This window comes from Tubulanus polymorphus, chromosome 8 (assembly GCF_964204645.1).
Source record: "Tubulanus polymorphus chromosome 8, tnTubPoly1.2, whole genome shotgun sequence".
NCBI classification, from domain to species: domain Eukaryota; kingdom Metazoa; phylum Nemertea; class Palaeonemertea; order Tubulaniformes; family Tubulanidae; genus Tubulanus; species Tubulanus polymorphus.
Window position 1 is genome coordinate 12,025,506 of NC_134032.1, and position 21,916 is coordinate 12,047,421.

The 21,916-nt window shown below is 38.7% G+C and overlaps 5 protein-coding genes across 8 annotated transcripts; 3 read left to right on the forward strand and 2 right to left on the reverse strand.

Moving 5' to 3' along the window:
* Positions 1-73: 73 nt before the first annotated feature.
* LOC141909769 (uncharacterized) lies at positions 74-3,785 on the reverse strand. The gene is made up of 11 exons (XM_074800374.1): positions 3,606-3,785; positions 3,379-3,511; positions 3,221-3,289; positions 3,054-3,130; positions 2,357-2,529; positions 2,066-2,185; positions 1,869-1,949; positions 1,603-1,741; positions 1,166-1,248; positions 975-1,071; positions 74-370 (listed from the first exon to the last, which is right to left on the reverse strand). Exons 1-11 carry the CDS (start codon positions 3,744-3,746, stop codon positions 185-187), a joined length of 1,299 nt encoding a protein of 432 aa, XP_074656475.1. The 5' UTR covers positions 3,747-3,785; the 3' UTR covers positions 74-184.
* Positions 3,786-3,896: 111 nt separating this feature from the next.
* On the forward strand, positions 3,897-7,484 carry LOC141909533 (tyrosyl-DNA phosphodiesterase 2-like). The gene is made up of 6 exons (XM_074799976.1): positions 3,897-4,083; positions 4,604-4,785; positions 5,362-5,499; positions 5,827-6,040; positions 6,491-6,661; positions 6,836-7,484. Exons 1-6 carry the CDS (start codon positions 3,934-3,936, stop codon positions 7,133-7,135), a joined length of 1,155 nt encoding a protein of 384 aa, XP_074656077.1. The 5' UTR covers positions 3,897-3,933; the 3' UTR covers positions 7,136-7,484.
* A 374-nt stretch (positions 7,485-7,858) lies between these two features.
* Positions 7,859-14,214, forward strand: LOC141909541 (alpha-tocopherol transfer protein-like). 3 transcript variants are annotated; one of them, XM_074799984.1, is made up of 7 exons: positions 7,859-7,996; positions 8,172-8,400; positions 8,863-9,096; positions 10,319-10,401; positions 10,923-11,153; positions 11,653-11,763; positions 12,106-14,214. In XM_074799984.1, exons 2-7 carry the CDS (start codon positions 8,235-8,237, stop codon positions 12,262-12,264), a joined length of 984 nt encoding a protein of 327 aa, XP_074656085.1. In that variant the 5' UTR covers positions 7,859-7,996; positions 8,172-8,234; the 3' UTR covers positions 12,265-14,214. The 3 variants fall into 3 exon arrangements, with proteins under 3 accessions (XP_074656085.1, XP_074656087.1, XP_074656086.1); XM_074799986.1 differs by having other exon boundaries at positions 10,923-11,027; XM_074799985.1 differs by having other exon boundaries at positions 7,867-7,996; positions 8,178-8,400.
* Positions 14,215-15,202: 988 nt separating this feature from the next.
* LOC141909830 (beta-1,3-galactosyltransferase 5-like) lies at positions 15,203-18,424 on the forward strand. 2 transcript variants are annotated; one of them, XM_074800477.1, is made up of 2 exons: positions 15,203-15,318; positions 17,087-18,424. In XM_074800477.1, the coding sequence occupies exons 1-2, from the start codon at positions 15,305-15,307 to the stop codon at positions 18,096-18,098; spliced, it is 1,026 nt and encodes a 341-aa protein (XP_074656578.1). In that variant the 5' UTR covers positions 15,203-15,304; the 3' UTR covers positions 18,099-18,424. The 2 variants fall into 2 exon arrangements, with proteins under 2 accessions (XP_074656578.1, XP_074656577.1); XM_074800476.1 differs by lacking the exon at positions 15,203-15,318 and adding an exon at positions 16,687-16,883.
* A 790-nt stretch (positions 18,425-19,214) lies between these two features.
* On the reverse strand, positions 19,215-21,884 carry LOC141909566 (large ribosomal subunit protein eL30-like). Its single transcript, XM_074800026.1, has 5 exons — positions 21,832-21,884; positions 21,646-21,708; positions 21,070-21,215; positions 20,372-20,502; positions 19,215-19,342 (listed from the first exon to the last, which is right to left on the reverse strand). The coding sequence occupies exons 2-5, from the start codon at positions 21,664-21,666 to the stop codon at positions 19,296-19,298; spliced, it is 345 nt and encodes a 114-aa protein (XP_074656127.1). The 5' UTR covers positions 21,667-21,708; positions 21,832-21,884; the 3' UTR covers positions 19,215-19,295.
* Positions 21,885-21,916: the final 32 nt, after the last annotated feature.

Sequence of the window (21,916 nt, forward strand, 5' to 3'; positions counted from 1 at the left end):
CCTCATCCATCATTCCAAGAACGAAAACTTTGAAAATTGACATATTTCTTAGAAAAAGTTGACTAGCTTTTATTCAAAAGATTCAACGATTGTACGAAAACAAACGATGATAAACATCTGGAATTTCTTAAAATACGATATAAAAAATTATCTGTCGTCCCTAAATTTTCGTGAATGTCGTCTGCTACCTGGTCGACGTCGTCTGCCCGGATTTCAAATGTTGTTTACGTCGTTTAACGACTCTCATTATTGATTCGCTGACGGCAGACGGCATTTTGTAAATCATGCGGTGGTCAGCGCCGTTTATAACGAAATGTTTCGATTGAGGCAGAAGTTTCGATATGAGAGTTTGTTGAGCTTTGGCCCACGCCTGAAAATAACATCAATCGTTCGTTACTAAGAATGTAGATTTCGCTAAACACACCGGATCAGGATACCTTCACAAAACGGGTTAACTCTCAAATCAACTTAATTTGTTAATTCAGTTTATCTTTAAAATTGTTGAAGGCGTTCATCACTTTCGTTGATCTGGACTCGGGGTCATTTTATCATACAAACTGGTTTCTGGTAGACCAGTTTTGACATAAACCCACAGGGCTGGCTAAATAGAGCAGTAACTTCAATCCCAGGGGTCTGTTCCATAGGCAGGAATAAAGACCAGTCTTAGACCATGTTAGTTCTATAGCAAATCTTACGACTAAAACCAGTCTTATGATTTAAGACAACTTATGGACTTAAGTCTCAACTCCGGGTACAAAACCGGCTTAAAGGAGTTGGTTTTTAGACCAGTTTTAACATTAACCCCAGGGTCCAGTTTCACAAACAAGATTAATATGAAGGCCTAAATCGATTTAAGATAAACTGAATAAACGAAGAAATTAAACCGATTTAGGAGTTAAACCTTTTTGTGAAACTGGGCCCAGGGCTGGTTTTATAGAAAACCAACCAAATGTCTACATATATTTTCACTGTACCTTGTTAAGCGTACTGGGCAATTGTTCGTCGTAATAATTCCCGGTTATCACCGTAACTGATATTCTACTTTGAAACTGTTTTAACCTCCACGCAGTCCTAAAATACGAATGAACAAACATTTTTTAAAACTTGACCTTCATCATATTGTAATAACCGGCGGTATTGTGTGTTTGGGATATTTTGAATATACCTGATTTGTGAAAATGTTTCGTTAACGAAATAATGTTCATCGACGACGGAACTTAAATGACGCGGGTTACACATTAGATGTTTCTGAAAAATGAAGAAATTTCGGTTCATGCAAAAAAGACCTGACCTCGTTTTGGCTCAACTGGTTTTATATCCTTCTGCACACAAGCAAAATCTAGTGGATCCTCACTTGCCAAAAGCGGAATCTTCTATTGCCGAAGTAGTTGATGCCCCTGCACACTAGCACACACCTAGTGGATCATCACTTGCCACAAGTGGAATCCTTTATTGCTGCAGTAGTTGATGCCCTACTGCACACTAGCGACACCTAGTGGATCATCACTTGCCACAAGTGGAATCCTTTATTGCCGCAGTGGTTGATGCCCTACTGCACAATAGAATCCTATTTCATACTCTCCATTTTTCAAGTAGGCCTACCTGTCTCATGATGATTTCCTCTGGAATATTTTCACCTATAATCGGTTGACTGATCATCCCGACCATGAATGCTAAACGTGATATCCCAGCAGCGGCCGCTAACTGCAACCCCTGAAATGAGGGGATCAAATGACCAAACCTGAAAAATGTAGCATCCAACAATAATTTTGATATCAACCGTCACAGCACCACATTTAGATAAAATGCCAGAAAAGATTTGTCAATGACTTGGCCATCGTGAGGACGAGACCTTGACGTAAACTCACCAAAATTGTGTCCATATGCCTGAATCTTGCTGAAATAAATCTTCCACTAATGGATCAACTAATATCAGATCCGACACTTCTCTGAAAATGAGATTAAGATTTTTTTTTTAAACACGTCCAACCCAAATTCTATGATTTCAAAATTTCAATTCATCTAAACATCAGATTAAGATACAAATTATGAATGCAATACTCACCGTTCGTAGATTTGGGCGTAGAATCGGGAGACTAACGCGCCCAGTTCCGATCCGACTAAAACAAACGGCTCAGTTTGATTTGAACTGTTCGTTAACAACACGTGTAAATCATCGACCATCCTAGGAAAAAAAAACAACACAATAAACACCTCTCCTACACTAGCACACCTGGTGGATCCTCACTTGCCACAAGTGGAATCCTTACGTCCTTTAGTAGATTAGAAGGTTCCCAACTGAATTCCATTCATTCATGGAAAGCGAGTTTAAAAGGTAAATTTCGAAATCTCTTACCGTTCGACGGTAAATATAGCCCAGCGTTCACGTCCGCGTTTTTCAATCTCGTCTTCATCATCATTCACTTCCTCGTAATTTTCATCTTCGTCGTCAGAACGAGTTTTCTTTTTGGAATAATTTTGGAACGGACGATCGCTGAATCCGAGACCAGCTCGATCGTAAATACAAGTCTAAAACAAACCGATCGATGTTCATTTTCAATTCTCGAAATGTCTCTAGTAGGAATGATCATCAGAAATTGACAGAATGACGATATTAGGCTACGGATGATATTATCGAAGTTATGCAGATATCAATCTGCAGCCAGGAAACAAACTCTCAAGCCATACACAAATGCACCCCTTCAGACATTCATCGTTGTATTGAGAAGTCTCGATGATCAGTTTTTTCAAAGTGCGCTGATGAAATGTCTAATACTGGTATTCACTTCATATAGCTCATTTTCGATCAAAAATGTTTCGGACATCAAGGATATAGTCTGGATGACCAAAAATTGGGTGACTGGTGAAAATGTATCTAATGTCTGATAGTGGGTCTAGGCAGCAGAAACTACCTGTATTAGTCCGGCCATAAGGTCAAGCCTAGTCTAATACCTAGCCGTCATTCTAGAGTTGTAGGAAACCGTAACAACGACTGGTATTCAGACTAGGTCAAGCCCATTTTTGGACCTAATAAGTCACAATCAATTTGTTACCTTCGTTATTTTAGCCACTTGTTCCTGTATCAAAACCCACACGTCCGAAGTCATTCCGGTCGGAGCATCCAGAATAACTGAAATGATCGTGATTCAACCGTTTTCGATAGTTGAACGGTGCCGCAAGGCAAGAGTTTAGGGAAGATTATTTCAAAATTCATATTTACCGGTTGGTAGACCTTGACCTTTACACGACATGTATAATTTCTGTCCGAAGCCGATGTCATACAGCTCACCTAAAAAAAAACCAAAAAATAGCTTTTCTCAATCTAAAAATTCAATTAACTCAAAATCAGTCCAGGATCCAGATTATAGGGTAACCTACCATCGTCGGGACGAAGTTGTTTCTCTTCCTTTTGTAACGAGGCGTAATTCAAAAATGGCGGAATAAACAGAATGAGAATTACGTATTTGGCGTAGGTTAGATATCGTCTACAAGTCGCCACAAAACCGGACACCTTGAATTATAAATGAAAGAAAATAGAAAAGGAAATAGATTCAGTGGGCATGTTTTAGGCTAAATAAAATTTGATTTGTGAAATAAAATCTAACTTTTTTCAAGTTGTTGCTGCCATTTTTCTGCGGGTCCGAGTCAGATTCTGCATCTTCTGCTTCGTCATTTTCGTCCGGCTCCCTCTTTCTGGACACCAATACCGGAGGGGGCTTTGCGAGCTTCAAATTACGACGCTTCATCGTTTTATTCAGCCGGTGACGTGCTATATTTAAATTGAAATTGAAATAAATTGATTGAATCTGCTTGCCTTTAAATGAAAATGGAAAATTCCGGATTCGAACCCGATTGCTGATTGGAATCAATTCAACGCAAATCCACCGGCTATATTGGACAGAAAATAAAGCGTTCGAGATTCCAAAAACGAAAATGCACGAAATGAGCAGCTCTGGAAGCGAAGATGAAAGTAACCTCCCAGAGAAAGAGGTTTGTGCTAAGCTGTGCCGGGAATTTGCGGACGTAACAGGCACTGACACAGCCCTGGCGCAGTTTTATTTGCAAGAAAGTTGGAATCTGCAGGTAAATCAAAAGAAAAGGACTGGCCGGGTGGTAGTCAGTAACCTGTCTGTGGTTTAGTTTCACAATCGGATATTTTCACAAACCACATATATAACATGTTTTCACAAACCACATAAACCACATGTTGGTATAAGCCCATCCGATTATAAAAAGCTTACCACCAACGATTAGGTAACTAACTAGTAACTAACTAGCCGGGTGGCTGTTACTTTACTTACTTACTGCCATGATACCTAATCTTTATCACGGGCAATCATGAGATACTTATTTTCTTCTTTACCACAAAGATTTACTTCTCCTCTACCGCATGTTACTAGATATTGTTTATTTGGTGAATGAAATTATCGGGATCTGCAAAGTATGCTTGTTGTTGAGACGAGTCATTTTCTCGATATCGTTTGAGTTCGGGACGGGTGACCTACTATTGAAAATCAATAATGACTGAGTGGCTGATAATGCGTTAATCGATATTTTGATGAATCTTCGAAATTGATGAATATTTTTTTTTGTTTGTTTTAAGACAGCTCTAAATGCATTCTACAGTCAAGCCTCTGATTCTCCACCGGCGCCGCCGCTGTCAAAAGAATCCGGCGAAGAATCGTCACACAATCGTAAGAAGAGGAAGAAACCGACGACAGATACCGCGGCCCCTTCATCCTCATCTACTAGATCATCCTCATCTAATGAGAAAGATCAAAAATGGTTTGCATCATTTGTCGTTTCTCCAGCTTTTATTCAATTTCAGAAATGAACCATAGTTGATATACCGGTAACCGTCTTTCCTGTAGACAGATGTCATAACAGATTCTAGGTCAAGTCTTAGAATTAGACCTAAGACCAAACTTACCCGGGTAACCATCAGGGGCCGGTTGCATAGTCATGACTTATACTAAAGACCAGTCTAAGACCAACTTAGTTCTATAGCCGATCTAACAACTTAAGACCAGTCTTAAGATTTAAGACAGTTGTGCAACACTGGGGTAAGGCATGATGGTGTTGCATTCACTATCAGCACTGAGTGACAAGCGGGTTCAAGTACTACTGGCTGCTTACAGAATGCGGGCATCGCTTTCAAAGGTTGTTGTCCCGTCTTTAGGTTAAATGATCAATTCTTAAGGGTTAAAGAAAAAACAAACATAAAGACCATTTTTGGGTAAATTTGATTCATAAACAAATTCTTGGGGCATCTTGCAAAATCATCTGGTTTTCAGGTCTGTGCTACTGAATCTCGTTCCTTCCATCAACTGTATCGATTTGAAGAATATTTTCAATTTTCAGGGATATACCAGATGGCGCTAGCGCAGCGGCTCGCGATCCTGATCCGTACAGGTTTCGGTTAATAACGTGGAATATAGATGGCCTCGACGATGTCAATTTGAAGTCGCGTATGACCGGCGTCGCAGAAGTCATCGCCAAGTGCGTAAACATTTCGTGAAAATGTTCATAAATTTGAAATTCTATAAGTTTATCTATGTCTGCTTACAAAATTGTGAAAAGAAAATCATGAAATGCGTGGAAAAATCTAATAAAAGTGTCCGTCAAAATATTTTGATGCGCCATGTAATGCAGAGTTCAGAATTCATGGGCAAGCTGTGTCGAAATTTATTTCATTTCAATCTATCCTGATTGTGATCAGTAACCAATATGATTATCTTGATGAGCGAAAAGTTCAAAAACTTTGTGAAATTTTTCGTGTAAAAAAATTGGAGAAAGCCGATTTTAGGTATTTTCATTTTCTTCCAGAGAGCAACCAGATGTTGTGTTTTTACAAGAAGTCGTTCCCGAGACGTTTAAGTTGTTAAAATCGCGATTTTCCCGACAGTACCACTGTCTCCCCGGTGAATTCCAGGGTTACTTCACGACGATGTTGCTGAACAAGTCGACGGTGATGCCCGAACAACAGGAAGTCATACCGTTTTATACCAGTAAAATGTGTCGCAACCTGATGGTTGTTGAGGTATGAAAAACTATCTTTTTAAATCTAAGCAAAAAAGGATCTTTCCTAAAAGTGGCTACCTTCATAAGTCCCGCTATGACGTAATATCATTGAATTGTGATTTGGTCTAAAAACTCTTAACAAAATTCATGGCTGCCACTTTGTTGAATCCCCCTATGACATCATCAATGCCGCTGTGAATCCCCCTTTGACATCATCAAATTGTGTAGTGATTTGATCAATGAAGGCTCAAGTAAATCGTGGCTGGCTACCATTTTTCTCCTATGACATCATCAAATTGCAGGGTGATGGTCCATGATGTTTAACAGAAAAATCATAGCTGCCACTATTTGTCCCCCTATGACATCAAATTCAGTGATTTGAATTATGAACTCTCCCGAATAGAAAGGGGGCCTCTGAATGATAGCTATGACGCCATCAAATCACAATCGCTCTACTCTCTGTTTTTAGGCTAATATTAAAGGCGTTCCTGTATTGTTGATAACGACGCACCTAGAGAGTACGAAACCACATAAAGCGGAACGTCTGCGCCAACTGACTGCCGCGTTTAAAAAAGTGACTGAAGCCGATAATTCGCGGACAGTTATTTTCGGCGGAGATTTGAATTTGAGGGATGAAGAGGTTGGTAACAGTTTTGACAATTTTCTTGATAAGAGAATTTTTCAAGAAAACCATTACAGTTGTGTGGGTTTTATTTGCTTCTGTACCCATTTTCAATTTGACTCTGTACCCAGTTTCACAGTGCGCATTTTTGGAGTCTTTTACTAACTGCCTTCTATATTATCATCGTTGCAGTTGGCGAGTATAGGTGGCGCTCCCGACGGTGTATACGACGCGTGGGAACTCGGCGGCAAACGACCGGTTGCGAAATACACGTGGGACTTGAGCAAAAACGACAACAAACAAATGCCGGGCAAATCGCAACCGAAATTGCGTTTCGATCGTTTGTACGTGCGTCACTCGAAACCGAAAGCGAACGTGAAATTAGTTTATTTCGAATTGTGCGGCATCGAGCGGTTGAAGAGTTGCCAGCGTTTTCCTAGCGACCACTGGGGGATATTGACCCATTATGACATCGTCGATGGCGATAATTAGAGATGTTCGTCGGACAGAGTTGCGGTTGTATCCCTGCCTTTAACTGAATAGCTCGTTATATGATCCGTTGGAACATTGCCAGTTGTCTCTTAAGAATGTTTTATACCGGTATGTTCAATTTGAAGAAAATTGTCTAAGAATTCAAAGTTGGCCGTTTGAAACTTTCTGAATGTGTTGAAAGTTGTCCTCTTGAAACTTTCCGAATTTATTAGAGATGCCCAATTTCCGCACGCATTTTTACAAAAAGTTCTACCAAACTGGTAACTGTGAGTCCTATGTGCTAGTACGACATTGAAAAAATTGTAATTTCCTATTTCGTTAATTGTAAAAACTATAGTTTTGTTCTGGTCAGAGGTAGTCATTTCCTTTGAAAAAATATATTTTCCATAAAAAATGAATGATTTTTATTTGAAAGTGGATTTGGTTTTTTAAGAGGTTTTGATTAGGCCTATATTTCTGGTAAATCAATCATGTTCCAATCAAGGACAGGTCGCCTCGTTCGTTCACAACAACGTTGGTAATTATGGACATTTATTCATTAAATCATTAAAGGTTGCGCTTGGTGAATTCGCCCTACGAAAAAAAGCATTCCGCTACGCATCCTGTGGCACGCGAGTAGATCAGGACAACCTATGGCAAGCGAGTAAACAGTGTTTGGTCAGCCAGCTGTGGCACGCGAGTATACACAGTTCGGTATCGATCTGCTGTGGCAAGTGAACGCGGAAGTGAAATAGCTGTCAAAAATGGAAATGATACCCAAGAAGTTAATGAAATTCAGCGATTATGTAAATAACGGAGATTAAAATCACTTCCAGCCAGAAATAATGCGCAATAAACAATAAATATAAGTCAACTGTAGAGGTGAGGTTGATATTTTTACACACCAGAAAAATTGGGGTACAAAAAACGAGGAAATGGGATCGTTCTATTATGTCTAATAAATAACACTTTATGAAGTAGCCTATTTAGTAATAATGTGCTTTTTTACAGAATTTCTTGTTAACCGTTAGAAATTATTTTTGTATCTTCTTCACAGAAACAGATAGTTTTCTACTGCAGTGGCGACTGGTGCGTTGTGTGTGAGTGGTTCGATTGTAATATGATGGCTACTTACGACATCGTTGATGAAGATCAAGTGAATTTACTGCAGCCGCAAACGTTGAGTATCGAATTACAAAAGAAAGCCTACATGGAACTGAACGAGAAAGCCGAATGGAGGTCGCGCGATATCCAGGCCTTGAGAGACATGGTCATCGCTCATCCGGGTTAGTATTGTATTGTAGGCTAACTAGGTTTCGATGAGCGTCTTGTAGGCTTAGATGATGTCCTTGGCTACTGCACATAGTCATCTTTGCTTGCCAGGGTTTAATTGACAAATCTCATGCCAACACAAACCGTGGTCACAGTTCCTTTGTCAGTCTATAACACTGCCCAAGATTTCCTGGCTACCACCAGTCTATATATCTAGCCAATCTGCTGGTGAAAAACAACGCATCTGATTGGCTAGGTATGGACAGGTGGCCGCCCAACAGTGTGATGTGCCAATGAATCTTGGTCGGTGTAGTAGACTAATGGTCTGCGGCCAGGGTTTGTGTTGGCATGAGCCTCACTGGGAGACGATCAAACCTTGTCTAGCGAGCTCAGTATGCACAGTAGTGACACCTGGCGGTCCTCACTTGCCACAACCGGTATTTCTACATAGCGTCATTGTTGTCTTTCTATTGTAGGTCTAACAGCTCGCACGGACGATGCATTTCTACTGCGCTTTCTTCGCGCTCGTAAATTCGACTACGACCGCGCATTCAAATTGCTCGTCAATCATTACAAAATTCAAAAGAAATATCCGGAAATTTATTCCGATTTCCGTCCATCGACCGTTAAACACGTATTCGACGACGGTATCGTGAACGTGCTTCCATCGCGAGACCGATTCGGCTGTCGGATTCTCGTTCAACGTCCCGGTGAGTTCAATAAGCTGCAACCAATCCTTATGGCAACCTGACTTGAGAGCATACAGGGTAGCCTCAATCAGTCAGTTTTGGTGGTACATATCTTATAAAAGTCTTATTAGGACCAGAATGCATTGGCAGTCGACCTAAATCATCATTTTTTAATCCATTTGAAACTGTATTGAAGGATATCCAAAAAATCTGAATTGAGAGGGGTTCCTGAGAGATTTGAAAGTTTAACAATATTTTTCCATGCCTACCAACTGAAATTTGATGCGTAGGCATGGAAACATATTGTTAAACTTTCAAATCATGGAGTCACTTCTCTTCATTTAACCCCTTTCAGTGAAGACTCTTTGGATATCCTTCAATACAGTTTCAAATGGATTTAAGAATGATGATTTAGGTCGACTGCCTGTCCTTTCTGGTCCTTTTATCAGGTATGTACTACCAAAAATGACTGAGCTAGGCCACCTGGAATGCTCTCAAGTCAGATTGAAATAGACATTATTCAGTAACCTGTCTGTGGTTTAGTTTCACGATATTTCGGATATTTTCATAAACCACAGCCCATCCGATTATAAAAGCTTACCACTAATGATTAGGTAACTAATTACAACCATCCCTTACCCTCAAACATCAGGGATCAACATCTTGAACCAAAATGTCTACTGGAGGTGGTTGTTGTTCACATTCGTGAAAGGATATAACTTGTAAATATTCAAGCCTATTTCAGTCTTAATGGATTTCATAGAGCAGTGCTGCCAACTGTTCCTGAATTTCAATATTGGTTACTATTATATAACCAGAAATACTGATTTGATGCATACAGAAATATGAAAGATGTTACTAAGGGTCTTACTGTTGATTACTGATTGATTTAAGCATGTTCTTTCATATTTCAATGAAATGTTACTGAAAATAGTTCAATTTGTAACTGATAGCAATTTTCAGCCCTGATAAAGGAAAACCCACGATATCAGTTCAACAAATATTGTTGTGTTCATATTCGAATGAACTCCTCAGAAGTTGAGTAGACGGATTCTACCCGAAACATAAGAAAAAGAAAACATTAACAGTTGTTTCAATTGATATTGTGGGGATGATATTCTCAGGATATTTCCGAAAGAGTCTGGATGAACAAAGTTATGATTTAGAAATAAGATTTCATCGAAAAATTGCAACATTTCGGATTCAAAATATGATGATTTATGTATGCAATAAATTGTTACAGGTTTATACGACGCTGTAAATATGCCGTACTCCGTAAATGATGCTTTTAAAGCGACTTTAATCACTTTGGAGAAACTAGTTGAGGTAGGTCGGATATAGGATCAGAGCGAAATCTACTGAGTCCAGATCCTCAATTAGCATTTGAAGTCGGAAGATTAATTGACTGAAAATATTAAAACCACTTCGAATTTGTTCAACTAAGACTCAGCTCACAGTTTCACTCATATTCTTGGTTTAGTTACTTTTTAACAAAAGCAACAATACGGTGGTCTCAGTAGCTGAGTGAGATAAGGTGTGATGCCGTCGTGAGGTTAAATGAATAATTCAATAGGGTGCGTCTTGGAAAACCAAGATCTAAGCGACGTAAAGCCAAAACAAGCAATATACCTCACCTCCTTCAATAACCAGACCACGATTTAGTCAGTAACCTATCCGTGGTTTACTCGGTAACCTGTCTGGGGTTAATCAGTATAATCTGTCTGCAGTTTAGTTTCATAATCAGATATAACAACTCTTTGATATTCTAGCCTATTTAATTACAAAAGTTAAACGGTTAGCTACCCCCTCCTAGGCTTCACCACTCAAACGATATTTTCAATATTCAGGAGGAGGAGACTCAGATCAACGGTATTCAAGTGATAGTAGATTTGACCGGGGTCGGATGGCCGTTAGCGAAATGCCTGGCGAGGTACAGCAGTCCGAGTATGATGGTGAATATTATGCAAGACGCGTTCCCGATGCGGGTTAAAGGCGTTCATCACATTCACGAACCGAAAGTTTTCGGTTATATATTCAACCTGATTAAACCGTTTCTCAAAGAGAAATTAGCAAAACGGGTAAGCCACCTTTGTGGAACCACCTGATGTCATCTGAATATGAATTAACCTTAACTGAAGAAGTTCCCTACTTATACACATCATCAAATAACTACATAGACTCTTGAGAAAATAAAGACCCCCATGATATCACTATCTTCATCAGATTTTTGTGAGGAGACATAGTTTGAGTTTGCACATTCCCAATAGGCAGGCGTTAAAACATCTAGTTACAAAATTGTTTAAGTTAAGATAGTTGCCTAGCTGGTTGTGATATTTTGATTTTTACAAAAAAAATTCAGATTAAGTATTTACCTGTAGCCTGTTATTTGAATAATAGTCATTTTGTTAACAAAATCTTGTTCTAAGAAAACTTGCCTAGTCCAATACCATATATACGGTACTCTCCATTGTAAGATCATGTACATAGTCTAGCGAAAATAGCTGTTTCAGTATATCTCCCTATGACATTATTAACTGCTGCGTTGATATCCTGTTAATGATCATTAATTTCTTTCAGATTCATTTTCACCGTTCCGACTTAGAGAAATGTTTTTACAACGAATTCCCGCGAGAGATTTTACCGAGAGACATTCAACTGGGAGGTTACTGCGACCCATTACCTTCACAGGTTAGTGTTGCTCTGAATAGGGGACTGATTCTGAATCTTGTTCTGAATAGGGCACCGATAGTTAACTACAGTTGATCAAACCTTGATTCTAACAAGTTCTTGAAAAAAAAATCTGGTTTAGTTGCACAGATGTATCATCAGTACGATAGTGTTTAGTTGTTATGAGCTGAGCAAAATAAGATGGAATTAAGTGAAAATCTGAATTCAAGATTGGAAAGATAAAATAGGAAATCACAGAATAAAGTTTGTTTTTGGTCGAGTTAGTCAAAGTGGAAGTTGGCCATTTCTAAGTTTACCGTACATACAAGTGTGTTGAATTACGCATTATATTTCTGTTCGCAGTGGTGGACTGATATCGTAATGGCTGCCGAAGAGGAATTCGAGGGCTACAAGAAACACTGTCTCGACGAAGTTCGTTTGATGGAAGCGCCACCTACGACTGACGAGCTGACTCAATGCGGCGTCCTGATCGGTCCTTACATGAAATTACCCTCGTCTTGACATCGCTCAATAGAAGGCGCTTTCGTATTGATGTATCCTTACTGGAAAGATGGCTGTCATAAAGTTGTCGATTCGATTGTTGACGTCATAGTGATTTCTGGAGGCGGCCATCTTTTCAAGAATAGGGTTTGGATGCAGATTCAAATGCAGCTTTGCTTAGCAACAACATGATTAACAGCAAGTTCTTCCAAAATTAATAATTGGTTATTTGATTACCCGGGTAGTTGTAATTAAGAAACTCAGTATTTCAATCGGTACCCAGTTCCACAGTTTCGAGCATCAGTTAAGCGAAAAAAGGTTAACTTATCTGAATTTGAATTGAATATTCTAGGCAATAACAAAATGATACGTTGTTTTTTCCTAATCAGTCGGGTCGTATAATAAAATGCAATACAATTTGTAATCAGTTCATTTCTATAACTGTCGGGTCTGGTTAGCTTGATCGTGATTTAAAAAAAGTAATCTACAGGGTAGATAGGCGCCAACTTTTAAGCCCAGCAGAAAGGAGAAACAATTAGGGGATCAATTTTTTAGCCTTACTCCTTTCAGATCTTAACTCGAATACTGTGGAACCGTGGCCTTAGATTCTAGCTTTTTCTAGATTATTATTATCAAGTGAAATCAATGCAGAAGCGGATCCAAGAGCGAGCTTTAGGGGATCTCGACCCCCCTTACTCTGTGTGCGAAAATTTTCTGATAGTGATTGATACTGATCATATTAATGATGAGACTAGAACCACAATTCAAATATTTATCGATCGCTATTTCGGCGTCTGCACACATTTTCGTGAATGAAATTCTCTTCTCAGGAGATTTATGCAATTTTCATCGAAACATGGAAGAATTAATTATATCTGAGAAACCACTGCACTTGACCCCCCTCTGCTCATATTTCTGGATCTGCTCCTGCAACGCTTACATCGAAAGCAATATCCACACAGTTGCCTTATAGGAAGTTACTGGGGAACTAGTTTTAGACGCCTTCCATGTAAATCTGATAACCGTATAAAGTGCAAAACAGAAGAAAATCAAATTTTCTTTGAACAACGAAATTGTTCTGACGAAAATCTCTAAAGATTTAAATGCATATATGTTTGATAAGAGAATTGTGCATTCAAGAGAACTATTACTGAACAAGTCTTCGATAGTAGATATTAAGATCAAATCCTGATTACTTGTAGGTGTGATGGCATGATGTCTAGGATTCTCCCCAAATCTGCCTCTGGGGTGGTCGACTTTTCTTCCACCCAGCAGAGCTTCCATCGGCAATATTTAAAATGAGATTTTATATATATTTTAACTATGTGTATAAACTAGGTATCTATATATTTTGATTGTTAATTTATGTGGTTTTATTCAAATTGTTAGTTCTATGTATGAACATGTATATATGTGTTTAAACAAAGTTTTATTTGAAACTACAACTGGGTACATTTCTAACCCTGTAATCACAGTCTTCAACATAAACAATTTTCTGTTCCCAACAAATAACTTGAATGTTTAGCCCCAAGTCAGCGTAGAATTTTAACAAGTCTGATCTTTACAACAGTTAGAGACTGAGTCTACGGCATTTCTTAAAACTCTTACTCAGTACAGTAATCCAGTATTTGACACCAAGAAGCCAGGCTAGAATTTGAGCAGTCTTTTTGAACGAACTTCCAACCCAATTGAATAGATATTTATGTAAACATACAACGTATTTACCGATCAAAGAAGTTGCAATTTTAGCAGGTTTTCCTATCTCACTACAAGGACTAAAGATCTTGATGAATGTATTTTTGAATAATTCAATGGTTTATGAGTGAGAATTATATTTGTAAGCACATAATTGTTCCAACACAAAATATATTGCAAACGAAAAAATATATGCATCGAAATAAATATCTATTCTATCTATTCTAACGAAAACATGTTCTTTTCAAGCTTGTAAGTTTTCACCCCTCACTTGGTTTGTAGAAGTAAAGTTAAAGCTATAAGAAGCACATTTTCAGCTCATTTTGCGGAACAAAACTTGCACTTTCTGCATATCATGATTGATTTGTCAAAATGAAAATTCGGAAGAAGTAAATTGGAATAACTTCTATTGGAAAGTGGCCTTAAAGTCATAATTAAAAGAATAAGTTCATTAAATGAAGCGTTAACGTTGATGGAATTGGCGATTGAAACAACTCTGCCAGCCACCGCAAAAATAGCGATCTTGACCGTCTAGTGCTGTCGCCCATAGAGAGCGGGTAAAACGTGAACTAATGTCACATAACACTCGCTTACCAGTCTTTGGAAAGTAGTGGACAAACAATTTACCGATTTGCGGGCTGGATTCCCGAAAAGGGGATTATCCTTTGGAGATGATTTGAGAAGAGTTACTGTCTGAGGGTTAATTTTCGAAGGGGTCTATTAAGGCTATTTTAGGAGTAATTGCCTAGGGGTGACTATGTCAATGACTCAGTGGAGTTGTAAAGGGACCGCTGGGGGGAGGCTCCGGCGCGGCGCCCAACCCCAACACACAGTATTTAGTTAATAAAAACACTATTTCTCATCATGTTTCCATGTCACACATTTTCATTACCACGAAAATATTGTTTCGTTCGTAAAACGAGAGGCTGCGTAGTAACAATGAAGTATAAGCATGTTTTTAGTTATTCCGAAAACTACTGAATGCCTCTAAGATTTGAAGTATTAAAAACCCAGCACACTAGCATCGGCTACGAAACATAGTTGCCCTATTTTTCTGCATCCCTTTGAAGAAATCTTACATTTGTGGATTTGAACGATTTTCGCGCACTTTAATTAGTACGTAGGATACTCTCGCAATTGCCTGAACAATAGTAACCACACGAAGCTAGGGCTGGTTAGAATCTACATGTTGTCAACATGTATGAACGACGCTACAATAATAAAACAAGACGAATATAAGACGAACCATTACAAAACGACTACGAGTCTACGGCGCAACGAACATTCAAGAAACAGCTTGTTGATAGGGGATTACGACGACTTGAACAGGCATCGCCGTTATATTTCCCTCTGGAGCTGGGGCAACATGCCTTTGCCAAGGTTCGTAGTTATTCGAAATATAATTTCTGAATCATATTATACAAAATGTATATTTCTACTTGACTTGAGAGGACGGGTAGCCTATAGCTCAGTCGATTTGATGGTAGGCCTGCATGTAAAAGTAAAGTGAAAGTCTTGACCAGGACGGCCTGCAACTGAACTAAAACATTGTTTTTACGGATTGCAAAAAAGTATTAATCGAAGAAGAAATGCTTGACTCCTTTGATTTGATTGTTCAACAATATGTTTCCATGCCCGAATAGCATAGTATCATCGTGTTGAAACATTGTCGTTCGAAAAAGTTGACATTTTTTTCTGATAACAAGTACGTAAAGTGGTTACAATCACTAATGTATTTCGTCTAGAATCGAGGGGAAGGTATGTCACTCTTATGCAGGTTAATTATATCTAATAAGTACTACTCATGCCTTATGTTGGTAAACATATATGTGTGTCTGCTGTTATTAGACTCACTGGATGGGGATGAGGACTCACGCAATTATTCATTTCTGACTCTCTGGTATCCCACTGTGGACTCTGGTATCCCTTGACGACCATCAGCCTAACTGCCGGCATCCATAATCCAAAGATCAATATTACACATTGATGTACATGTGTCAGGCGAATTCCCGAACAATGGTGAATGGTTTTGATGAAAATATCATAAGAGTATATCAAATATCAGCAGGAGGCCGGCGGGCTACAAAAAGAACCACGGCGTGAAAAAAATTTTATAGATGGTTAGGTGAAAGTTTCTTAATTTAAATTTACACAGGATTTATACAAATCAATTATAACAGCGTTTAAACATGCGAATTTTCGCGTCCTTTGGGTCGCGGATTCAGTGGAGGCCCTCAAGCGGCCCGCCCCCCTCTTTTTGCCAAGGTAACATTTTGACAAACTGGCTTAAGAAAGTTACACATACACCGTGGCAAGTTATTGTCGGGTATCTTGTTCTAAAATCACTTAACACTTGCATATGCTCAGATCAGAAAATGATTCATTTTTCAAAATTTTTTGTGCATTAAATCATGATCAGTTTTACTATACTGGCAGTTATAGGAATGAGAAGATAACCAATTTCATTACATTTTACAAAATTAACTGGCCTATTTGGAGAAACAAAGGTATCATTTTTGTTTAGCCCAAATGGAATACTTAGAATGAAAGTAAATTTTTATCAATCTCAAAATAGTTGAATGATTTTCTCTAGGTTTCTCAGTATGTGTTTATACCTCGCCTTTTTCTCTGTATGGGCAGATTTAGTGTGGTAGTGAAAACCCGGTGCATGAAATAAAACTTCCTTGTTCGTCTGGCGTCGGTTATTTATTGAACTTATTTCATGTCATTAGCATACGTACAGTTGACTAAAGCATTTTGTACAGGACATTCAGTTTTTTTTCGCGTGAATGGCGTAGATGTTACAAATTCAGCAAAAATAGAATCTGAATGCTGAAAATATGAACAAGTATACAAAGTCATGATCGCTGTACTGTAAAGTACTGACCTGATGATATTCATATGTGTCGGATCAATATCAGAAACAAAAGCTCAGGAAGCCTTGTGTAAGTCTGATCTTTCGGAACCCGAAGAAAAATTATCCGACTTAGAAAAAGTCCGACTTTTGAATGGTAGGATTTCCGGCCTTTTTCGAAAACTACGACTTGAGAATCAATTTCTGTAAACGGAAAAATTAAAGCAGCATCTACAAGAAGTGATTTAAAAACATCTGACCGAAAAATCTTATATGCTATTGTATTATTTTTAGATTCAACAAGTGGATTGTTCTAGCCACGTGCCTGGTTTTAACATTTATCATTTGCGGAATGATTAATAAAAAGAAGGGTGTGAAAATGCGTAGTGTAACCAAAATGATAGAAATGCAACGTGTAAGCAAGATGGAGAGGAAAGTAACCAAAATGATGGAGGGGAATAAAGTATCCAAAATGACGGAGACACCGTCGACCAATAGTATGGGGTCTTTACGAGGTATCGAATTCGTTAAAAACAATGCCACATTATGTCGGGGAAACCCCAAAACAGTCGTCGTCATCATATCACATTCGGATAACTACAAACAACGGCGGGCGATTCGTGCAACGTGGGGTAAATCGACGAGTGATATTCGGTATGTTTTCTTGCTGGGATTATCGCCGGGTCAACGCAGGGAAAAGATCGCGACCGCCGAAGTGGATACACACGGCGATATCGTGCAGATGAATATGGTGGAAATGTATTACAGACTGACGATGAAATCGGGGGCTATGGTGAAATGGGTTAATGAATTTTGCCGACACGTGAAATACGTCATCAAAATTGACGATGACATGTATTTAGACGCCGGGCAGTATACGTCGGCGTTAGATGCGCGCGCCGGTCATAATGCATATTTATTGTGTTACTTGGTGAGGAATCCGGGTGTTAACAGAAATCCTAAAAGTAAATTTTATGTCAGTCGGGAGGATTGGCCGTCATCACGTTTCCCGAATTATTGTTCCGGTACCGGGTACGGTTTCACGGCGAAAATAATTCCCGATATGTGGAAAACGGCTCTAGAAACTAAACTGATGAACAACGAAGACGTCTGGTTAACGGGTGTTGTAGTTAGTAAAATGAAAGGTGTAAAACGAATTGACGATCGTCGCATCAATTTGACATCTCGCGCGAGGAACTGGTGCGAATCGAAAGATTACATTACGACGCACAGACTAAGCCCTCAAAATCTGATGGATATATGGAAAGATAAATTATCCGGGAAGACTTGCCCTCCGAAAAAGTAACATAGAAACCTAGATTTCTCTCGTCACACCGTGTGCCTTATTTCTATTTTCAGCAAAGTAAGAACGAAAGAATATTGTCCCTAGAATACAGTAATGTTGATGTAGAGGCAATTATGGTGGTATGAAGATAATACATATCATCAAAAATTAAAGTGGTCCTAATGGATTTTAGATTTTAGATTTATAGATACATATATCGGAATTTTCCGAGGGCACCGTCGAGAATCCGATAGATCATAAAATAATCCCCTTTTCCTAATCTTCGTTCCAAACAAGAAAATTATATAACCTAATAGTTAATTGACGCCTCGAAGAATAACACTGCTTTAGGTAATATTATTGACAATGTATATATGATATCATTTTAATATAAATTATATAATGAAAAGGATCATGAAAGTTATTTTGGATTTGAATTTACCCATGTATCGATGGCCGGCAACCAGTCTCACGAGATAATCATTAAAAATCAATCATAAGTAACACATATTGACAAGAATGGATAATATTGAGGATCGATAAAGCTATATTGGATTTTGAGGAAATCGTAGACCGCTTGCCGCTTCACTCCGTCGATTATCACGCACGTGGTACAAACCCGGAACTGCTGCAACTCAAACCCACAGGGACTCGTATTTGAAGTTTGGGGTGAACTGTAGCTTAGATCATCCAGTATCTCTGGTACTAAAAAAAATATATCTTTATCTTTATATATATATATATATATATATATATATATATATATATATATATATATATATATATATATAAGTACCAGGGATACTGGATGATCTAAGCTACAGTTCATCCCCAAACTTCAAATACGTGGCCACTGTGCTCAAAACGCCAATCGATTGCCAGTTGTCCGGGCTCAGCTTAGTGAGTTCGAATCCCTTTGCGGGTGATGAAAGAGCGATTTGGGCTCGGTGGCACTAGCGCCAGCGTTGGTTAAATAAAAATGTCATGTGGCTGTCAGCAATTTCTAGGGGCAGTCTAATTGGGCTGCAGATCAATATGACAGAGTGGTTCCTTTATCAGAATCCTCCCTTGTTCCTACAGAATCTTTCGGATGATCGGAAACTAGGTGGAGAAGCAGAAACTAAATCAAGATCAAAATTTCCAGGGATCACAGATGTTATTCTTTATTCTCCATAAAACAAAACAGTTTGAGAAATCTATTTTCTTATTCAGAGAAATTTACTGCTGTTCACCGCTGGGCATACTTCTAATGATATCACTGTCACCTGTAAATATACAAATAGAATTGACATTAGAACAAAATGGATACATCCGGCACTACTTAAACCCCACCTTCCCTGGAATACACAACAGGAACCTCGTTAATTTCTATATTCAGTTCATGGTTTATATTCTCAGAAAGATTTAGGTATACATCATCTATTATCAGGCGAAAGATGGTGATTTTGTCTTTCATCATAGAAATATCTTAAACATAACTATTAAAGCTATATGTTTTTCATTTTAAATAAGCCTTCATACAATATAAACCAAGCAGGAAACCAATCCAAGGAGAGCAGAAACGGAGGATAAGCCAAGTCTATCCCGGTTCTGTCTGTTGCTATTCAAATGATTTAAGGTTTCAATGACTAAACTACCGGATCCTGGTGTCAAAAGAGCAGAGGAATAATTTCCCTCGTATAAACGTAACTCAGACAGAGGTTCGAAATAAAGGATTTTCTTCATAAGAAATAATCGTAACATATTGTCATCATTGTCACTGGTGGAAAAGAATAACACAGGTCGGCCACTTATTTCGACTTGCGTAATCCAGGCTTGAACCAATCGATTAACAGTCACATACGTATGACTCAAAACAGAAATTGTTTGTTTTTACACGCGATCTAGCTATTCCCAAATATCTACGACCTTTTAATTGGGGATCGTTCATTTATTACATATGCATTAGGGGAGGGGTCAGTGCAATTGCGTACTGGGGTGAAAAAGTCAAATTTCATGCGTACGCAATAAATGAATGATCCCTTAAGGAAAAGAATTTTCCCAGCTATAACAGTGGCCAGCCTGTATCATTCACAACTGAGATACTGAATCATGGTTCAAAAGTGAACGAATAACGTTTCAGATTGTAGCTATGCAACGTGCTGACTGGTTTATCAGTGAAACCAGCAGCATAGCGAGCACAGCCGAGTTTAATATCCACAAATGGGAAACGACGACCGAATCACGAAATTGAGACACCGGTCGTAGCTGATTTGTGGAGATTCGACGCGGACGTACGGAATCTCAAAACATACCTGGATCAGTGATGCTGAGCACGCAAACGCGGAAGTATTTACCGCACGACGTTCCCAAATCGATGTTATTGCCGTTGTAATGATGAACGCCGGTCTTCGCCAACATAGCGTAATATTCGATCTCACTCTTCCTACAAACGGACAAAAAAAAAACCACATCATTCACCATCAGCATCAGAAATAAGCTTTTTTCTAAACCCTGTAAGAAACAATCGCGTCATCTACAATTTTGATAAATCTCTGGCACAGACGAGTCCTATTGAAGAGGATTGTCTCGGATATCTTTCAACTTACATCAGAGAACTGAAACGTGAAATCGCGGGGACACACAATGGACTGGCGGCAATAAACCAGGCTATATAACTATGTGTCTGTTACATGACTTTCTTATTCTTACCTCTCACCCTGTTCAACTGTGAAACATAAAACAAATTTTTGCATGAAAATGTTCAACGGACTTCATCTTTACCCCAATCTGGGAGCTCCGAAGCCTTTCTACGAATACACTTCTTTCTTGTCTACTTTTTTAATTTATCTTCAATTACAGTATAACCCTACACAACTCTTGACCCAGTTCAACGCCTACCTCAAGTAACGATTGGCCTCCAATAAAAATTCCCGAGTCCATAATTTAGTAACCGGGCCCAGGGAACTGTATCTTACCAACCACACCAAAAGAATCTTGAAACTGAACATACCTTAAAGGTGGGGTGTTGTTAGCGATGATGACAAGTTTAGCTTTTCCTTGACGCAGAGTCTTCAGGGTCTGTTTGTAACCGAGCACGTACTTGCCACTTTTCATTACCAACGCCAAACGAGAGTTGATGCTCTCGATGGACTTTTTCTGGAAGAATAAAAAAGACGAATGTTATCAACTCCCCGAGCAAACCCATGATTAGCCAGCAGGAAACAATTGAGTCCGTTGCGCAGGTCTCAACAAATCGAGGGTAAATCATAGGGCTTAGTATATGAACATAACCACACACTTAAAACTGCAGTCACTAGAATTGATTTAAAAATTTAGTGTAGCCTCATATTAGCGGGGTTATCCTCATTTCAAACCTTTTTACAGGTCGAAAATTGGTGTAAGCTTGACTAGATTTGTTAATCATAGGCTCAAATCACTTTAGCTGAAGCCACCACATGATTAAAGCTTCCTTTTTCTAATTAAAATATTAAGCGAATAGGAATACAGGTAATTAAGTTTATGTTCAATCGAGTATCATTTTGTTTTCTTAGATCAACCGACCGAAATAGGAATTTAAAATCCTTACCGATTTCTTGGTTGGTGCCATTTTATTTCGTCTTTTTCTCTTCTAATTCGACGTCAAATTATACTGAAATTTAAAAGAGAAGGAACTATTAATATGAACATTATTTCAGTTGTACAAATTTATAAATTGACACGATAGTTTTCGAGATGAAAGCGGATAAATATCGGGACGAAAATTCAAACACACCTTGACTCAACGTCCACGTTAGCTGCAAAGGGATGAGGATACGTCACTTCCGACGAGATTGGAGTTGAGTTCCCGCGAGATCTCG